Source organism: Lemur catta, chromosome 14 (assembly GCF_020740605.2).
Source record: "Lemur catta isolate mLemCat1 chromosome 14, mLemCat1.pri, whole genome shotgun sequence".
NCBI lineage: Eukaryota > Metazoa > Chordata > Mammalia > Primates > Lemuridae > Lemur > Lemur catta.
Window position 1 is genome coordinate 26928066 of NC_059141.1, and position 15642 is coordinate 26943707.

The 15642-nt window shown below is 36.3% G+C and overlaps 1 protein-coding gene across 5 annotated transcripts in view; it reads right to left on the reverse strand.

Moving 5' to 3' along the window:
- Nucleotides 1-6512: 6512 nt before the first annotated feature.
- ZNF518A (zinc finger protein 518A) overlaps nt 6513-15642 on the reverse strand; it is a 31718-nt gene continuing 22588 nt past the window's right edge. For 3 of the 5 annotated variants that reach the window (XM_045568034.1, XM_045568037.1, XM_045568036.1), the window contains 2 exons: nt 13232-13355; nt 6513-13089 (listed from right to left, as the gene is read on the reverse strand). In XM_045568034.1, coding sequence (XP_045423990.1) covers nt 8497-12966 — 4470 coding nt within the window. In that variant the 5' untranslated portion in view covers nt 12967-13089; nt 13232-13355 and the 3' untranslated portion in view covers nt 6513-8496. Of the gene's footprint in view, nt 13090-13231; nt 13582-15642 lie in introns of those variants that run through there. The other 2 variants (XM_045568038.1, XM_045568035.1) reach the window with 2 other exon arrangements.

The following is a 15642-nucleotide window of genomic DNA, read 5'->3' on the forward strand; positions in this document are numbered from 1 at the left end:
GAATAGAGAATATCAGTAAAGAAATAGAAATTATAAAAAGAAACAAACTTAAAATTCTAGAGTTGGAAAGCACACTAACTGAAATAAAAAATTCACTGGGGGGGGGCTCAGCAGCAGATTTATAAGGCAAAATAAGAATCTGCGAACTTTAAGATGGGTGAATTGACATTATGCAGTTTGAAGAAGAGAAAGAAAGCCCAAAAATGAAAACAAATGAAAACCCAGCCTCAAAAAAATGTGTGAGACACCATCAAGAATACCAGCATATACATAATGTGAGCCTCAGAAGGAGAGAAAAAAAGAGAGAAAGCATCAGAAAGAATATTTGAAGAAATAAAGACTGAAACCTTCTCAAATTTGTTGGAAAACATTAATCTACCATTCTATAAAGCTCTAGAACATTCAAGTAGGATAAACTCAAAGATATGCATACTTAGACACATCATAAACTGTTGAAAGACATGGACAAAAAGAGAATCTTGAAAGCAGCAAAAGAGAAGCAAGTCATCACATACAAGGGGTCCTCAATAGGATTAACAGATGATTTCTTATCAGAAACCATGGAGGCCAGAAGGCAGGGGGATGATATATTCCAAGAGCTGAATGGGAAACAAACAAAAAATCACCTGTCAACCAAAAATTCTATATCCAGCAAAATTGTTCCTCTAAAAAGGAAAGAAAAATTAAGACGTTCAAAGGTAAACAAAAACTGAATTTTTTGCTAACTGTTCTACCAAAAAAATGCTAAAAGGAGTCCTTCAGGCTGAAATGGAAAAACACTAGACAGTAACTCAAGTCCACATTAAGGAATAAAAAACACTAGTAAGGTAAATATAAACACCATCACAAGTAAATATAAAAGACAATATCAATATATTTTTTAATTCTTTTTTTAACCTCCTATCTTACTTAAAAGACAACTGCATAAAGGAACAAAATATAAATCGATGTTGAACAGCACACAATTTATAAAGATGTAATTTGTGACACTAACAGCATGGGGGGGATGACGCTATGTAGAATAAACTTTTCATTATTGAAAATAAATCAAGATTAATCTGAACTAGATGAAACAGATCAGCTTTACAATCTCTTCTAATAAAAATTCTATGTATCTTTAAAAAATTTTGTCTATTGCTTTTTTCATTTTTGTTGGCGGTGTCATATCTAAGAAGTCTTTGCCTAAACAAGAGTCACAGTATTCACTTCTTTATTTTCCGAGTTTTATAGGTTTTGCTTGCATTTAGGTCTACAACTTACTTAAAATTTTGTTGCTTATAGAGTACAGAAAACTTTTCTTCACTCTTTTTTTCCTGTTTGTTTCAGATTGCATAACTTTTATCTTCAGGTTTGCTGATTCTTTCTTCTGCCAGATCAAAGCTACTATTGAGCCCCCCTAGTACTAATAAATTTTTAACTTTGGTTATTGTATTTTTCAACTCCAGAATTTTCAGGGTTTTTTTTTTTTTATAATTTCTGTCTCTTTATGTTCTCTATTGTCATATTTTCCTTAATTCTTTAAATCTGGTTTCCTTTAGTTCTTTGAATATATTTATAGTAGCTGTTTAGCATTTATCGTTCACTTGGTACCTCTCAAAGGATGTTTCTATTAACTACTTTTCCCCCTATCCATGGGCCACACTTTTGTTTTTCTTTGCATGTCTCAAATTTTGTGTTCAAACTGGACATTTTAGGTAATATAGGATCTCTGCATATTTATCATCCTTCCCCACCTCAGACTTGTTTTTATTTAGTTACGTGGCTGAACGAATTCATGAAGTCTGTTTCCTCCACAGTGTACAGTCTCTGGTGCTACTGATCAACTTTTTTCCCCTACACTTTTACCTTTAAGCCTAATTTTCTAGGGGTTGCTCCTGAGTTGGCACCATTTAGTGGCCAGCCACGGACTGGTCAAAGGCTACGATTAAGCTCCCTGAATCAGTGAGATTTATACCTTTTACCATTGGATCTGTGTGTGGCTTGAACACTGCTTTTACTACTTACGGATTTTACAAGTTTGTTTTACCTTCAGCCAGGAACTTGTAGCTCCGAAGTTCCCTCTCTGGTCACGCCTCTGAGATTGCAGTCTTGAGTATGCACACATTCTTCCTGATCACAAGGGATGTCTGTGGTTTCATCTAGGCTCTTGTCTTCCCCCGCCCCCCCATCCTGTCTTTAAGCTTCTGGCTGGTTATCTATTGGAATGACCTGGCAATGGTTAGACTCCACTAATTTCTAGCTGATTACTCTACTGTTTTCAACAATACTTGCATATAAATTGTTCCAGACTGTTCCAAGTCAAGTCAGGCCCTGTAATAATTTTTAGTGTCAGCTTGATTGGATTAAGGAATATCTAGAGCTAGTAAAGCATTATTTCTGGGTGCGTCTGTGAGGGTGTTTCCAGAGGATGTTGGCATGTGAATTGGTGGACTAAGTGGGGAAGAGCTGCTCTCAACACAGTTGAGGCACAATCCCGGATAGAATGAAAAGGCAGAGAAAAGGCAAATTCTGCCACCCCACTCTGTCCTCCTTTCCCTCCTAGAGCTAAGACTCGCTTCTCCCACCCTTGGACATTACTCCAGGCTTCTGGGGCTTTGGACGCTGAAACTTTACTAGTGGCTCCCTAAGTTCTCAGGCTTTCTACCCAAAACTGAGTTACACATCTCTAGTTATAAGGCTTTTGGAGTTGGACTGAGCTATGCTACCAGCCCCCCGGGCCCTCTCATGGGACTTCTCAGTCTCCATATAATTACACGAGCCACTTCTCCTAATATACCCCCTCACATCTATCTATATGTTTATCTATCCTATTTGTCCTTTCTCTCTGGAAAATCCTAATCCAAATCCCTTGTAATGGGCAGTGTGTTGTAAAGTTTTTGAAGCCTATTCCAACATTCTCTTGTAGAGAACCTCTAGCCTTTGTGTTATGCGCAGGGGAGATTGATGGGAAATCAGCTTTTCACTGAGTGCCTTACCACAATCTCCTTGCTAAGCAGCTCTGTTGGGAGAGGAGTGCAGGCAAGGGGACAAGGCTGTAAAAATGCAACCTGCCAGATGGGTATGTCTTCCACCCAGAAATACGATGTATCTCCCAGATAGGCTTTATGGTTTTTCTTTTGGCAGCTTCGTACAACTCTAAAGGTTATTATTTTGTGCCTTTCATTATAAATGGGTCTTCTTTGATTATTTCTCTGTTGATTACTGGCAATTGTTCAGGGAAGCTGACTAATTTTCAGTGTATTCCTTTCAATTTACAAGATATTGAAAGTAAGTCATCTGCAAATAGTATTACGGTCTCTCCCCCAAATTTTACTTTCCTTTTGCTTTCCTATTCTTTTACATTAGTAATAACTTATTAAATAATTGATGATATCTGGCAACACTGTTTCACTCCTTAATTGAAAGAAACATTTCAAGTGTTGCAACATAAACATAACCTTCACTTTTAAGCACTTTACTTCTTTTAGTACATTAAAAATTTCTTTACAAGGACTGAGTGTTTAAATTAAGTACATTCTTGGCATCTCCTAAAATTATTTTTTAAATGGATGTATATTACATTAATATTTTTCCTACACTATTTACTCAAAGTTTACACTGTTGTAATAATTATATTCTCTTGGCCAGGTCCAGTGGCTCATGCCTGTAATGCCAGCACTTTGGGAATCTGAGGTACGAGGATGGCTTGAGTCCAGGAGTCCGAGACCAGTTTGGACAACACAGTGAGATCCCCATCTCCACAAAATATAAAGTAGCCAGGCATGGTTGTGCATGCCTGAAGTCCCAACTACTTGGGAGGCTGAGGAGGATTGCTTGAGCCCAGGAATTTGAGGTTGAAGTGAGCTATAATTGTGCCACTGCACTCCAGCCTGGGCAACAGAACAAGACCATGAGAACTTGTCTCTTAAAAAATACATATACATATATATTTTTTATATATATACTCTTTTTAAAGAAAGATTCTTAAATTTAGGGGCATTGGTAACAGAAGCCCTGTTAGAGAATTAGTCAAACAGTGACTCAAAGACTTCATGAAACACCTGTAAGACACTAATTACTTCTCAATTGTCCAGTTATTAAAGGAAGCATACAATCACTTTGACTCTGTTATAGGGAAAAATTTTCTACCAATGCCACACTCTTAACCAGCAACAAAAAAATGCCCTGAAAAATTCCCCCAGTAAGTTTTGCTCAATGAGATCCCCAACGAGTCAAGGTACATTGCTGAGAACATGGATCCTAACAAGTTAACAAGGATCCTAACAAGTTATTAAGGCAAAGAACAGAGCCAATCCCCCTATCCCAAGTTAAATACGCAGATGTCAACAGTGAAAATGACTCTTATTTTTAAAAGATCAGGGTTAGCAGTATGGATTTAATACATAATATTCTGTTTTCACCACACCTCCATTCTCCCCCATCCCAAGAACACCTATTACTTTTCTTAACAGATATTTCAAGTCACTGAAGGAATTAGTATCTAAGTCTATTCCCTATTTAACCTGGACATAAATTCTCACAGCATTTCTGCTCTACCTCATTTTTAATCCCTTCATAAATTGCCATTTCTCAGCACACAAATGACCTACTTTACCCACTTATCATTTTCATTATTTTTCGTCTCTTCATTTTTTTTTTTTTGAGACAGAGTCTCGCTTTGTTGCCTGGACTAGAGTGAGTGCCGTGGCATCAGCCTACCTCACAGCAACCTCAAACTCCTGGGCTTAAGCGATCCTACTGCTTCAGCCTCCCGAGTAGCTGGGACTACAGGCATGCGCCACCATGCCCAGCTAATTTTTTCTATATAGATTTTTAGCTGTCCAAATCATTTCTTTCTATTTTTGGTAGAGACAGGGGTCTCACTCTTGCTCAGGCTGGTCTCGAATTCCTGACCTCGAGCAATCCACCCGCCTCGGCCTCCCAGAGTGCTAGGATTACAGGCGTGAGCCACCGCGCCCGCCCTGTCTCTTCATTTTGACACAAACACAAACTGGCAACTTTGTATATATATTTTGGTTATACTTTATAACACTTTTATAGATATTATATATCACAAAATGTATGAAACTTGTTTTCAAATGAAAATGCCACTCTAAGAGCAGACCCTCGAGGGAACTCAAGCAATGGTTGGCAAACTATGACCAGTGGGGCAAATCTGGCCCACTGCCTGTTTGTAGATTTTATTAAAACACACCCACACCAATTCATTTACACTTTGTCTTTGGCTGTTCCTGCATAATTGAGAGTAGTTATGACAGAAACCATATGGCCTATAGACCTGTTATTTACCACCTGCCCCTCTACTGAAAAAATTTACTGACCCCTCAATGAAATCAACATTTTTCATAAGACACTATTATATTTCAATCTGTGTTACTGAATACTTAGCAAGATAAACTCTTTTAAAAGTGAACATTTTTTTAAGTAAAAGCCAAATAGTAAGAGACCCATTTCAATGGGGAAGGGCAAATGGGGGGTGGGGGACGGGGAATCCTGACCCAGAAGTGTGATTGCATAAATAAAACTAACTCTTCAATTGTAATAAGACTCTCAAACTACTGAATATATATTGGAAAGCCATTTTTAGTTCGGTTTCAGCCACACACAAAAAAGGACAGACAGTTTTGTTTTTTATTTTCTGCAATGGCAATAAAAAAGCAGGTTTGCCTTCTTCAGAATAACCTAAGTTAACATCAGAAAGGTTCCAACTAGAATATCTGGGGCATGAAGCTTATTTTAAATGGCTTTTAAAACTTTAAGGCAAGAAATATGTATCTCAACATTAGATTTATTTTACTGACAGCTATTCTGAAATGTATTTTTACATTGGTGCACATATTGGCAGGATAGTTCCTTCCTTCTCCTCTATTCACAGCAGGAGATGCTTCATAACAGACTAACTGTAAGAATAGAGCATTTCAGTTGTATTGCTCTTAGGGTACTGAAGCAGCAGTCCCCCACCTTTATAGCAACAGGGACTGGTTTCATGGAAGACAATTTTTTCATGGAACAGGGTGGGGGGAGGTGCTGCAGGAGGGGAAGGGAGCCCCCGAGAGTCAGGGGAGGCAGAGCTCAGGCGGTGATGCCAGCTGTAAATACACATGAAGCTTTGCTCACTGGCCCACGGCTCACCTCCTGCTGTGCAGTCCAGTTCCTAAGTAGTTTCATAGAAGACAATTTTTCAATGAATGTGGGGCCAGGGGGCTCAGGTGGTAATATGCGTCCGGTCTGTTCCTAACTGGGTAAGGCCACAGGTACCGGGCCACACACAGTCCAGGGATTGGGGACCACAGCTAAAGAGCATAAGCCTCTCTACGGCTTACCTGGCCAGCATACCCACAGTAAAATTATGGTAAATGCTACCTTTCTCAAAATTTTATCTTTGATTTTTTGCGGGAAAAATTCCCACACTTTACTTTGTATAGAAAGAAATACACACACATTAAAATCCAAATATTTCCCATTAAAATCAAGTTCCCATTAGATTTTACCACGGTAAAAAAACTATTGTGTAAACACAAACTTAAGATAGATTTAATTGAAGAAACGGTCATTACAGAAATTAACAATGCTTACCAGTCTTTAAACACCATATACATTATTAATATATACTGTGTATGCCTTCAATTAACTCTGTTCTTAGGCTCAACTTAAGAAACACAATTGTAACAGGTTTTATACCAAAAAATACTTCACTAAGAAAGTAGACAAACTGCACAAAAACAGTACAAGTATAATGTGCATAGCAAGATAGCTTGAAGCATCTATATATGGCTTTCTTTAAAATAAAACTATTAGGGGAATGGACCCATTTGGGACCTACTGTTACAGTTGACATATGTAAACTGTTTCACATCATTTTTAGGCACTTGCTAACAATAGTGTTCAATCCCTGAAAAACGAATTTACCTCAAGAAAAAAAATCTACATCTGAAATAAAAACCAAGAAAATATTATGGGTAAAGTCTTATATATTCCTTTTAAATTAAACAACCAGTTTTATTAGTGCATGCACAGAACTAAACTGAAAGAAAATAAACTTTTTGTCAAAAAACTTTCTGTGCAAAATTTACATAAAGGTACAAAAATATGTACAGATTTAACTTCTTTGTTACATACATACAGAAAATAAGCCCTGAAGTTTTCATCCAATCAATGAAAATGTCATTAATACTTAATAGTAACAATGTAACAAAATCATATGGTTTGTAATTTTGTAATACAAGAACTCCATTATCCAACAATGCAACAAATTTGATCCAAACTTAAAAGGTGAAAAGTTTAAATCTATGATTCTGTTGTCATGAAAACATCCACTTTGAAACTCCATTGGGCATGTTCCTTAGGAATCTGTCCTAAAGTTTTATGCGCTGCCACTGGGTCCACAATTAATGCTTCCCCATTTTCAAATGCCAGCAATCAGTATATATCTCCTTTGGGTTGTCAGTCATACTGAAATTTGCAAACAAAAATGATTTGTACTAATTTGGACATGTTCAAATAATAATAGTAAACACCGACAAAAATATGGTCTGCTTCAAAATATTATTTCAGTAGAAAAATTTTTGATTTTCAAGAAAAGCCATTCCCTTGGAAGTGCTTCTATGTTCCATTCTTTTTAAAGGGATGGCAACCAAGAAAAAAAACAACGGCTATTTGGTTTATGACGGACAATTTAAATCAGATAAACATAGTTCTGTGCAAAGGGATCACTGGAGAATATAATCAAATTCAGAAATATGTTCAAGTTCTTCAACTGGACTTTAAATGAGATAAAGTTTAAATTCTTCTCTTGAGATTGCCCATCTACTACAGTGCTTGACATAGCCACTTAGAAAGAAAAAAATCACCCTGGAAGGGAGTTCCAATCTCTGACACATGACAGAGCTTAACAGGTAAAACAATTTACTTGCCAAAAACTCTTCAAGCATTATGTGAGGTGTAACTGTAGTGAGTTATATGTACTTTCAAAGGAGCATAATACCCTCCAAGAACTGAATTTAGCACATGCAGAATAACTTCTTTATCCAAGCTCTCTCAATTTATCTTCACAAATGATGAGAAACTCCTTCAGTTCCATCGTGAAAGAGCTCTCCATCTTCAGAGGAGCTATACTCATCAGATTCCTAAGGCTGGTGGAAGGGGGGGGGGTGTCAGCCAGTACCCTTGCCTAACAGTCACTATAAAGAACTAAATTGGGAAAATTGTTTTATCAAAATTTTCTTTAGCCCTAACTTCCCCAGAGCACATTTAAAAAAACTTAAATCCAGGTAATCTGTGCTGTGATTAGTTTCTTTCCAAACTTATGTGTGCAGTGATAGCACTTTCAAATATCAAACATAAAACTTTTGCTCTTCCACAGAAATATAACCAACTTTCAAAATATTTAATTTCAGGTACTATATTGAAGTAGAAAATGTCTGCATTACGGTAATTAAACCCATTGTTTTCTTCTAAGGTAATTTTACTTTTCTTTTCCTTGGCAATAACAGTGAATTATTCTAACATATTCCAATCCCGAGTAGCTTCCATTAAATGTCTCTGCCCATGACCAGCCCAAATATCTTGATTGTCAAATATTCTACCACAAAACCAACAGTTAAATTTAGCCTTCAAAATATTTTCAGAGGTAGTCTTCACAATCTGATAATTGTTTTTGCTTGTTTTCTTGAGTGTTAATTTTAGCACAAATCTTTCTTTCACAGAACTAACAGGTTTAAATGTTTTGTGCCTCTTGGAAAAATCATCACAAGTTGCTTTAGAAGGGTTATAACAAACAGGATTCAGTAAAGCATTGATAGTTCTTTTTGACAATGAAACCTTAAGTACACGTCCATTAAATTTAGCAATAGTTTTCATTACATTTACTACTTCTGGTGCATCTGCATCAGGATGATTCAAAACTACAACTGGTTGGTTTCTCCTAGGACATTTCACAAGCTGTTTGGAACTGAAAGGGAAAAGTCGCAAAGTTCTGACTGAATCTTTTGAAAGTCTAGGTCTGCTAAATCCAAATGTTTCATGGCCATCTTCAGGTTTAGCCTTCTCTTTACACTTTCTATGCAATGTTGCTTTCTTCCTTGGAGGTTCTTGGTAACTACTCCTACACTTACGTTTATAGCTTCTATTTCTAGATACAAAAGCAGTTTCAGAATCTTTACTTCTTACATGAGTTTTTATTTTTGAAAAATTTTTTTTGGAAGTCTTTTTTCTATTAAAGTTTCTTTCAATTGTACAATTTGTTTTACACCTTAAAACTCTGGCCTCTGAACAGTCACGGACACATACTTGTTCCCCAGACGATTCTGGGCAGGTTGCAGTAGAAGTTACCACAATTTCATTTGCTGGCATCAAATCATCTTGTAAGAAAGGTAAGGCATCTCTAGAAGATTCTGGCTCTTTCTGCTCTCCTCTAATAGTCTGACTAGGTGGGACATTATCTTTCTGCAATGAGGATGCAGAGTTGCTTACTGACAGATTATTAGCAGCAGTCACATTTAAAACGGGGTTAAAAATTTTCAGCAATATTCTTTGTGGTGTTCCTTCAGGTTTCTTTGGCTGTATATTTTGATAATAAGTACTATTTTGGACTAATTTAGGCTTAAGCAGCTCAGTTTTATTTGGCATCACACACTTTAAAAAAACAGCTTGTTTGCCATCAGGCAAGAGTGTATAAAGAGGTGGTTTTGGAAAAATCTCGTTCTGCTGTTTTACTGAATCCAAGATATTCAACTTAGTGCCCTGATGCTCAGATAGCATATTAGGAGTAGGAACAGTTTTCACTGAAGAACACGCTGATGTTTTAATAATGTAAGGGCCTTTTAATGGCAAAGAGTTTTCTGAGCTACTTTTCACACTCAAACAACTGCCAATGCTGGAACAAAGTGCAGGTGTAAGACAATTATTGTTCGGTTCTACCTTTAAAAAGGGCATTTTGCAAGGCTCCTTAGTCACAGTTCCACAAGCTTGAGCACTCTCAGTTTTGACAGTGGAAACACCTTCAGGCTTCTTATTATTAAATGTTACAATCATCCCAGGTTTCTTGTTTAAAAGAACAGAAGCGGGTACAGCTTGTGCATTAACGTACGGAACTGGTCTTCCTGAAACGATGTGTAACCCAGGCTTGCCAGCAACATGCAATGGTACAAAAAACCCTTTTGGAGTTTGAACAAATATAGCTTTTTTTTGTTCTGGACTTAGAAGTGGGCTCTGCATATATAAACAGCCTAGATTTTGTGTAGTGGCTCGTAGTTTGTCTTTTACGAGCTGCTGTGTTATTATGGCATCTGACTGAGTCTTAAGTAATGTGCCAAAACCTGAAATTCTAGGTGTCTTCTCTGAATCTTTCACATCTTGTGACACTGATAGCACCTGTTTTTCTTTTCCATTACATTTTAAATTCAGATCGTATGTAGGCACATTAATACCTACACTGCCAGATGGAACCTGGAAGATGCCTTGCACTTTGAAGTCTTTTGAAGATTCAACTATTTTGCTTTCTCCCTCATGTTTTTGAAATGACTGGTGACAATTAAGTGGTAGACCTTTATCTGCAGTGGTACTAGAGTCTTGTTTTACATCAGATTTTGTTTTCAATACCTCCTGAAGCAATTGGTTTACTTCGGGTGGCAAAAATTCTGATGCCTGTTGGCTATGGAGAGAGAAAACAGATGTGATTCTAGGCATCAAAGGTGAATCAACACTAGAAATGTCATCCCATTTAGATTCTTTAGTCACACTCTCTAAATTTTGATTTTCATTACTGAACAAGTTTTGTTCAACCATGTTTTGCTCTTTTCCTAAAACACCCTGTTCTTCAGTTTCAACTTTTGTTTTTAAAGTTTCATCTTTATCATTTAAAAGGCTAATAGACGATAACAGGCTATCTGGTTTTGAGCTCTCCTTCCTCACTAGTGATAAAACTGATTCACTAATTGGTTGCTGAACAACTGTTTTGCTTGATGGAGAGTCTCTTTGAGGGCTGTCACACACTGCTGTTCCTGAAAACCTACGACGTTTATTAGAATTATTCACTTTTGAGTAATTATGAAAAGGTAATGATCCTTGGCTGGAGGATTCAACAGGTAACTCAGAATTGACATAATTAATGCAATAGTTATGCATATCTCCACTGTTGTATGCATTTGGTTTGGTTATGTGGTTGACTTTATCTGGGCTTTTAATGGTGGTACTTAATACCTCAGGGTGACTCTGAGTGTTATGATTTCCCCACAAGTCAACGTTATCTCTTGTTTCAACTTTTGTGGTCAAATTCACTGATGTAATCAATTCTGATGTTGGCAAAGAAGAGAAACTTTTTTCATAATCCAATGTTTGAAGCGTATTATTCCTTTGAGATACCAAAGCCATTTCTTTTTCTGAAGTAACTTTCTCTGGAAGTACAGGAGATGAACATGAAAATGGAGTAGTTGTTTTCATACAAACTGTGTCACTTAACTCAGTTGTTACTCCTGTTAAAAATCCAGTGGTGTCCAAAGTCTGGGGCTGCAAATTAGCAGTACTCTCCTTTGCAGCATCTGCCTGTGAGCCTGGTGAATATAAATTCTGTTTATTGGTCGGCAACAATTTTATTACAATGTGCTGTTTTCCATCCACCAGCTTGAAGCCCATAAACTTAGCACTGTAGTTGGCAGGAATTGTTATTTTATTATTTTTCACCATTAACACTGTAGGTCCCTGTACAGTAGTCTTCAAGAAACCTGAAGTAGCATTTGATCCCTCATCAGCTCTATTACACTGCCCAGTGGTCAGAGGAGTTGGCTTCTCTGACTCTGACACAGAGGGTTTATCATTATTCTCACAGTGTAGTCTTTCATCCTTTTCTTCACTTGAATGCTTTTGAACAGGATGGCTCTGGTCTTCAGACTGAGTCTGTGTTTTGTTCATTTTTTTAAGCCCTTGAGTGCTTTTTTCTATACTTCTGTCACTTCCATTGTTAATTTTCTTACGTTTCCAGAATATCTTCCTTGAAGCACCTATTTTATATCTTTTTAGTATTAGTTTAAGTCCTGCTGAAGTCTTTGTCATCCTTTTTTCATATTTGTCTTTCTCTAGTTTTTCTTTTGCATATAAATGTTCTTTGTGCAAAGTTATAACATGTCTTACGAGGTGTTCTCTCCTGGTGGCACCATAGCTACAATATTGACAAGTGAAGAGAAAAGTACCAGAATGAACATGAAGGTGCTTCTGAAGCTCTCCTTTGGTATAACATACATGATGGCATTTACCACATTTATAATGAATTTCATTATGTCTATGAATGTGCTGAACAAATGTGCCAACATCCTTGGTGGAAAATTTACACTTTTCACATTGAAAATTACCATTAACACAATGTGTGGATGCAAAATGTTTCGTCAACTCCAATAAAGTATATACATTCTCATTGTTACAAATGTCACATTTTACTAAAGTGCTTCTATGAGTTCGTCTGTGTTGTTTAAATACCTGGAAGTCATTTGCTGAAAAACTGCACATTTCACAAGGATATGAAGGTAATTCACCATGGTGCCACATTTGAAAGTGTTTATGCAAATCATTTGGGCTATATCGAGTGTTGTCTCGGCATTTTAAACAGTTGAAATTGAGTATTTTTGCAGACATTTTTATACCCTCTTCTTCAGCTCTCTCAGATTTATGAAGCAACATACATTCCTCTACACAGCTTACAGTCTTTATACTGATTGATTTTCTTGCTGTCTGTGGTTTACCCTGAAATAATTTTCTGTATTTGTCAACTTCATGTTTCGATAGGACTTCATTTGGAATATTTACCTTCGGCAAAACAATTTTCACATTTTTTAAATCATAATGAAAACTACTTTCTGAAATGTTTGGTTTAGGAATTGATCTGACAGGATCAATTATCTCATTTTTCACATCATATTCTTTTTTTATAGTAGTTTGTTTTTCATCACAAAATAACTGTTTCTGTTCAGATGGCATGATTTAACCAAAAGTTGCAATTGCTTTTTTCTGAAAACTCTTGAAGTTATCTGTAATTTAAACAGGCAATGATACTGTGCCGAGACATCTTCAAAATACAGGATTTTTCCCACATTAACTCACCTAAAATTAAACAAAGAATTGAAAGTTTTATCACAAAAGAGCAAATTTCATATCTTTAAGTTCATTTTCACACAAAGAATCTTAATCAAACACATAAATTAAAAATACAAAACACCTGTTAAGTATTTTAAGAACAGCTTACCAAGAAGTAATGGTTTGAGGTAAAAATAACACTAATCTGGAAGTCAGGAAATGCAAGCTCTAGTTCCAGCTCTGCTATGTGACACTGGGAAAGCTTGAACTTCTCTGCACCTCAGTTTCCTCATCTAAAGAAAACCACAGCTGGATAAGTACTTTCAAGCTCTTAAGATTTTTATGTTGATACTACAGGTTTTAAACAGGATTTAAAAAATCTTAACAAGAGAGTTCTAAAAATTAACGTTACAATTATACACGTGTGGTTTAGCCATGTACCATTAATAAACTTTCTCACTTGGCTTAGCTGATCCTATAGCTGTTACCTTGTAAGAATCCCAACAGACTTCTCTGCAGATTTACTAGTTCCTCACGGATAATCTATGTTTAAAATAAAAGCTTCCTTCATCTAACAAAAATAACAACAAAATAAAGACATTATCTGCTCTCTCAAGTTATCGTTACTAACCTGTTAAAAAAGAACAAAATGGAAGAAATTAAAGGGAATAGCACATTTTCCTGGCATAGTCCCAATGTCCATCTACGTATTGTACTACCTTTCTGATTCCCTAACATTTTGGCTATTTGGTTTTGTTTTTCCCCTAGAACTCAGGGAGATAACAGCAAGAAAAGTCCTTGGCAGATTAGAATGCACCCATCACTATCCGCCTCCATTAAATTCAAGCACTAACTATGTTATTTCAGAGAAGTCTCAATCTCTGTCTTAGTTACTTCCTCTGTAAAATGGTGGAAAAAATTAGTACCTCCCCTACTTTCATAGGATTGTTGTGAAGATTAAAACAGAAAACATACATAAAGGTACCTTGTAAAGTACTATATAAATTGTAGCTACCATTATTACTGTATGTGATTACCATATACGGGACATGACAATATATTGCTGAGATAGGAATTTGGGCACTGAAGTTTCAGTCATAAAAATATCAAATTGTACATTAGAAAAATTATATTTTCTTACTTTCATGCTCTTATATATATGAATAGATAAAATTAGATAAGCTAAAGAAAGCAAAGTGTAAACAACATTAAGCTCCATCCATATGCCTATCCAAAAATCTCAGCTTTAAATTTCAATTAATCTAAATACCTAGGAACCACTGTTTTAGAAATCCTTTACTAAGGGAATATAATTAAAAGTTAAATTATTTTATATATATTAAAAAGTCTTTTTAACATTTCTCAAACAATACTTTTGGCTGGGTCTAAAAAAACACATTTACATACATACTAATTTGATACATAATCAGAAAGGTACTAACTTATTGAATATTTTTACATACCATGCCTAGTATAGTAAAATGTTAAAATTTTTACTTTAAATTTTTTACTATATTACTAAATATAAAAACTTTTTCACTCACAAAAATCAACTCACGATGGATAACAGACTTACCTAAGGGATGAAACTGTTAAGAATTCTAGAAGAAAAAGTTGAAAAAACTCTTAAAGACATCAGCCTAGGGAAAGAATTTATGAAGAAGACCCCCAAAGCAATCACAGCATCAAAGAAAATAAATAAATGGGACCTGATTAAATTAAAAAGCTTCTGCACAGCCAAGGAAACAATCATTAGAGCGAATAGACAGCATACAGAACGGGAGAAAATATTTGCATGGTATATATCTGATAAAGGGCTGATAACTAGAATCTATAAAACTCAAGCAAATCAACAAGAAAAAAAATCAAACCCTGTTAAAAAGTGGGCAAAAGACATGAACAGAAACTTTTCAAAAGAAGATAGACTAGTAGCCAACAAACATATGAAAAAATGCTCAACATCTCTAATCATCAGGGAAATGCAAATCAAAACCACAATGAGATATCACTTAACTCCAGGGAGAATGGCTTTTATCAAAAAGTCCCAAAACAACAAATGTTGGCCGGGCGCGGTGGCTCACGCCTGTAATCCTAGCACTCTGGGAGGCCAGGGCGGGTGGATTGCTCGAGGTCAGGAGTTCGAGACTAGCCTGAGCGAGACCCCGTCTCTACTAAAAAAAAAAATAGAAATCAATTATCTGGACAGCTAAAAAAATATATATAGAAAAAATTAGCCGGGCATGGTGGCGCATGCCTGTAGTCCCAGTTACTCGGGAGGCTGAGGCAGTAGGATCGCTTAAGCCCAGGAGTCTGAGGTTGCTGTGAGCTGGGCTGACGCCATGGCACTCATTCTAGCCTGCGCAACAAAGTGAGACTCTGTCTCAAAAAAAAAAAAAAAAATGTTGGCATGGATGCAGAGAGACAGGAACACTCATACACTGTTGGTGGGACTGCAAACTAGTACAACCTCTACGGAAAGTAGTATGGAGATACCTCAAAGAACTGAAAGTAGAACTACCATTTGATCCATCAATCTCACTACTGCACTACTGGGTATTTACCCAAAGGAAAAAAAGACAT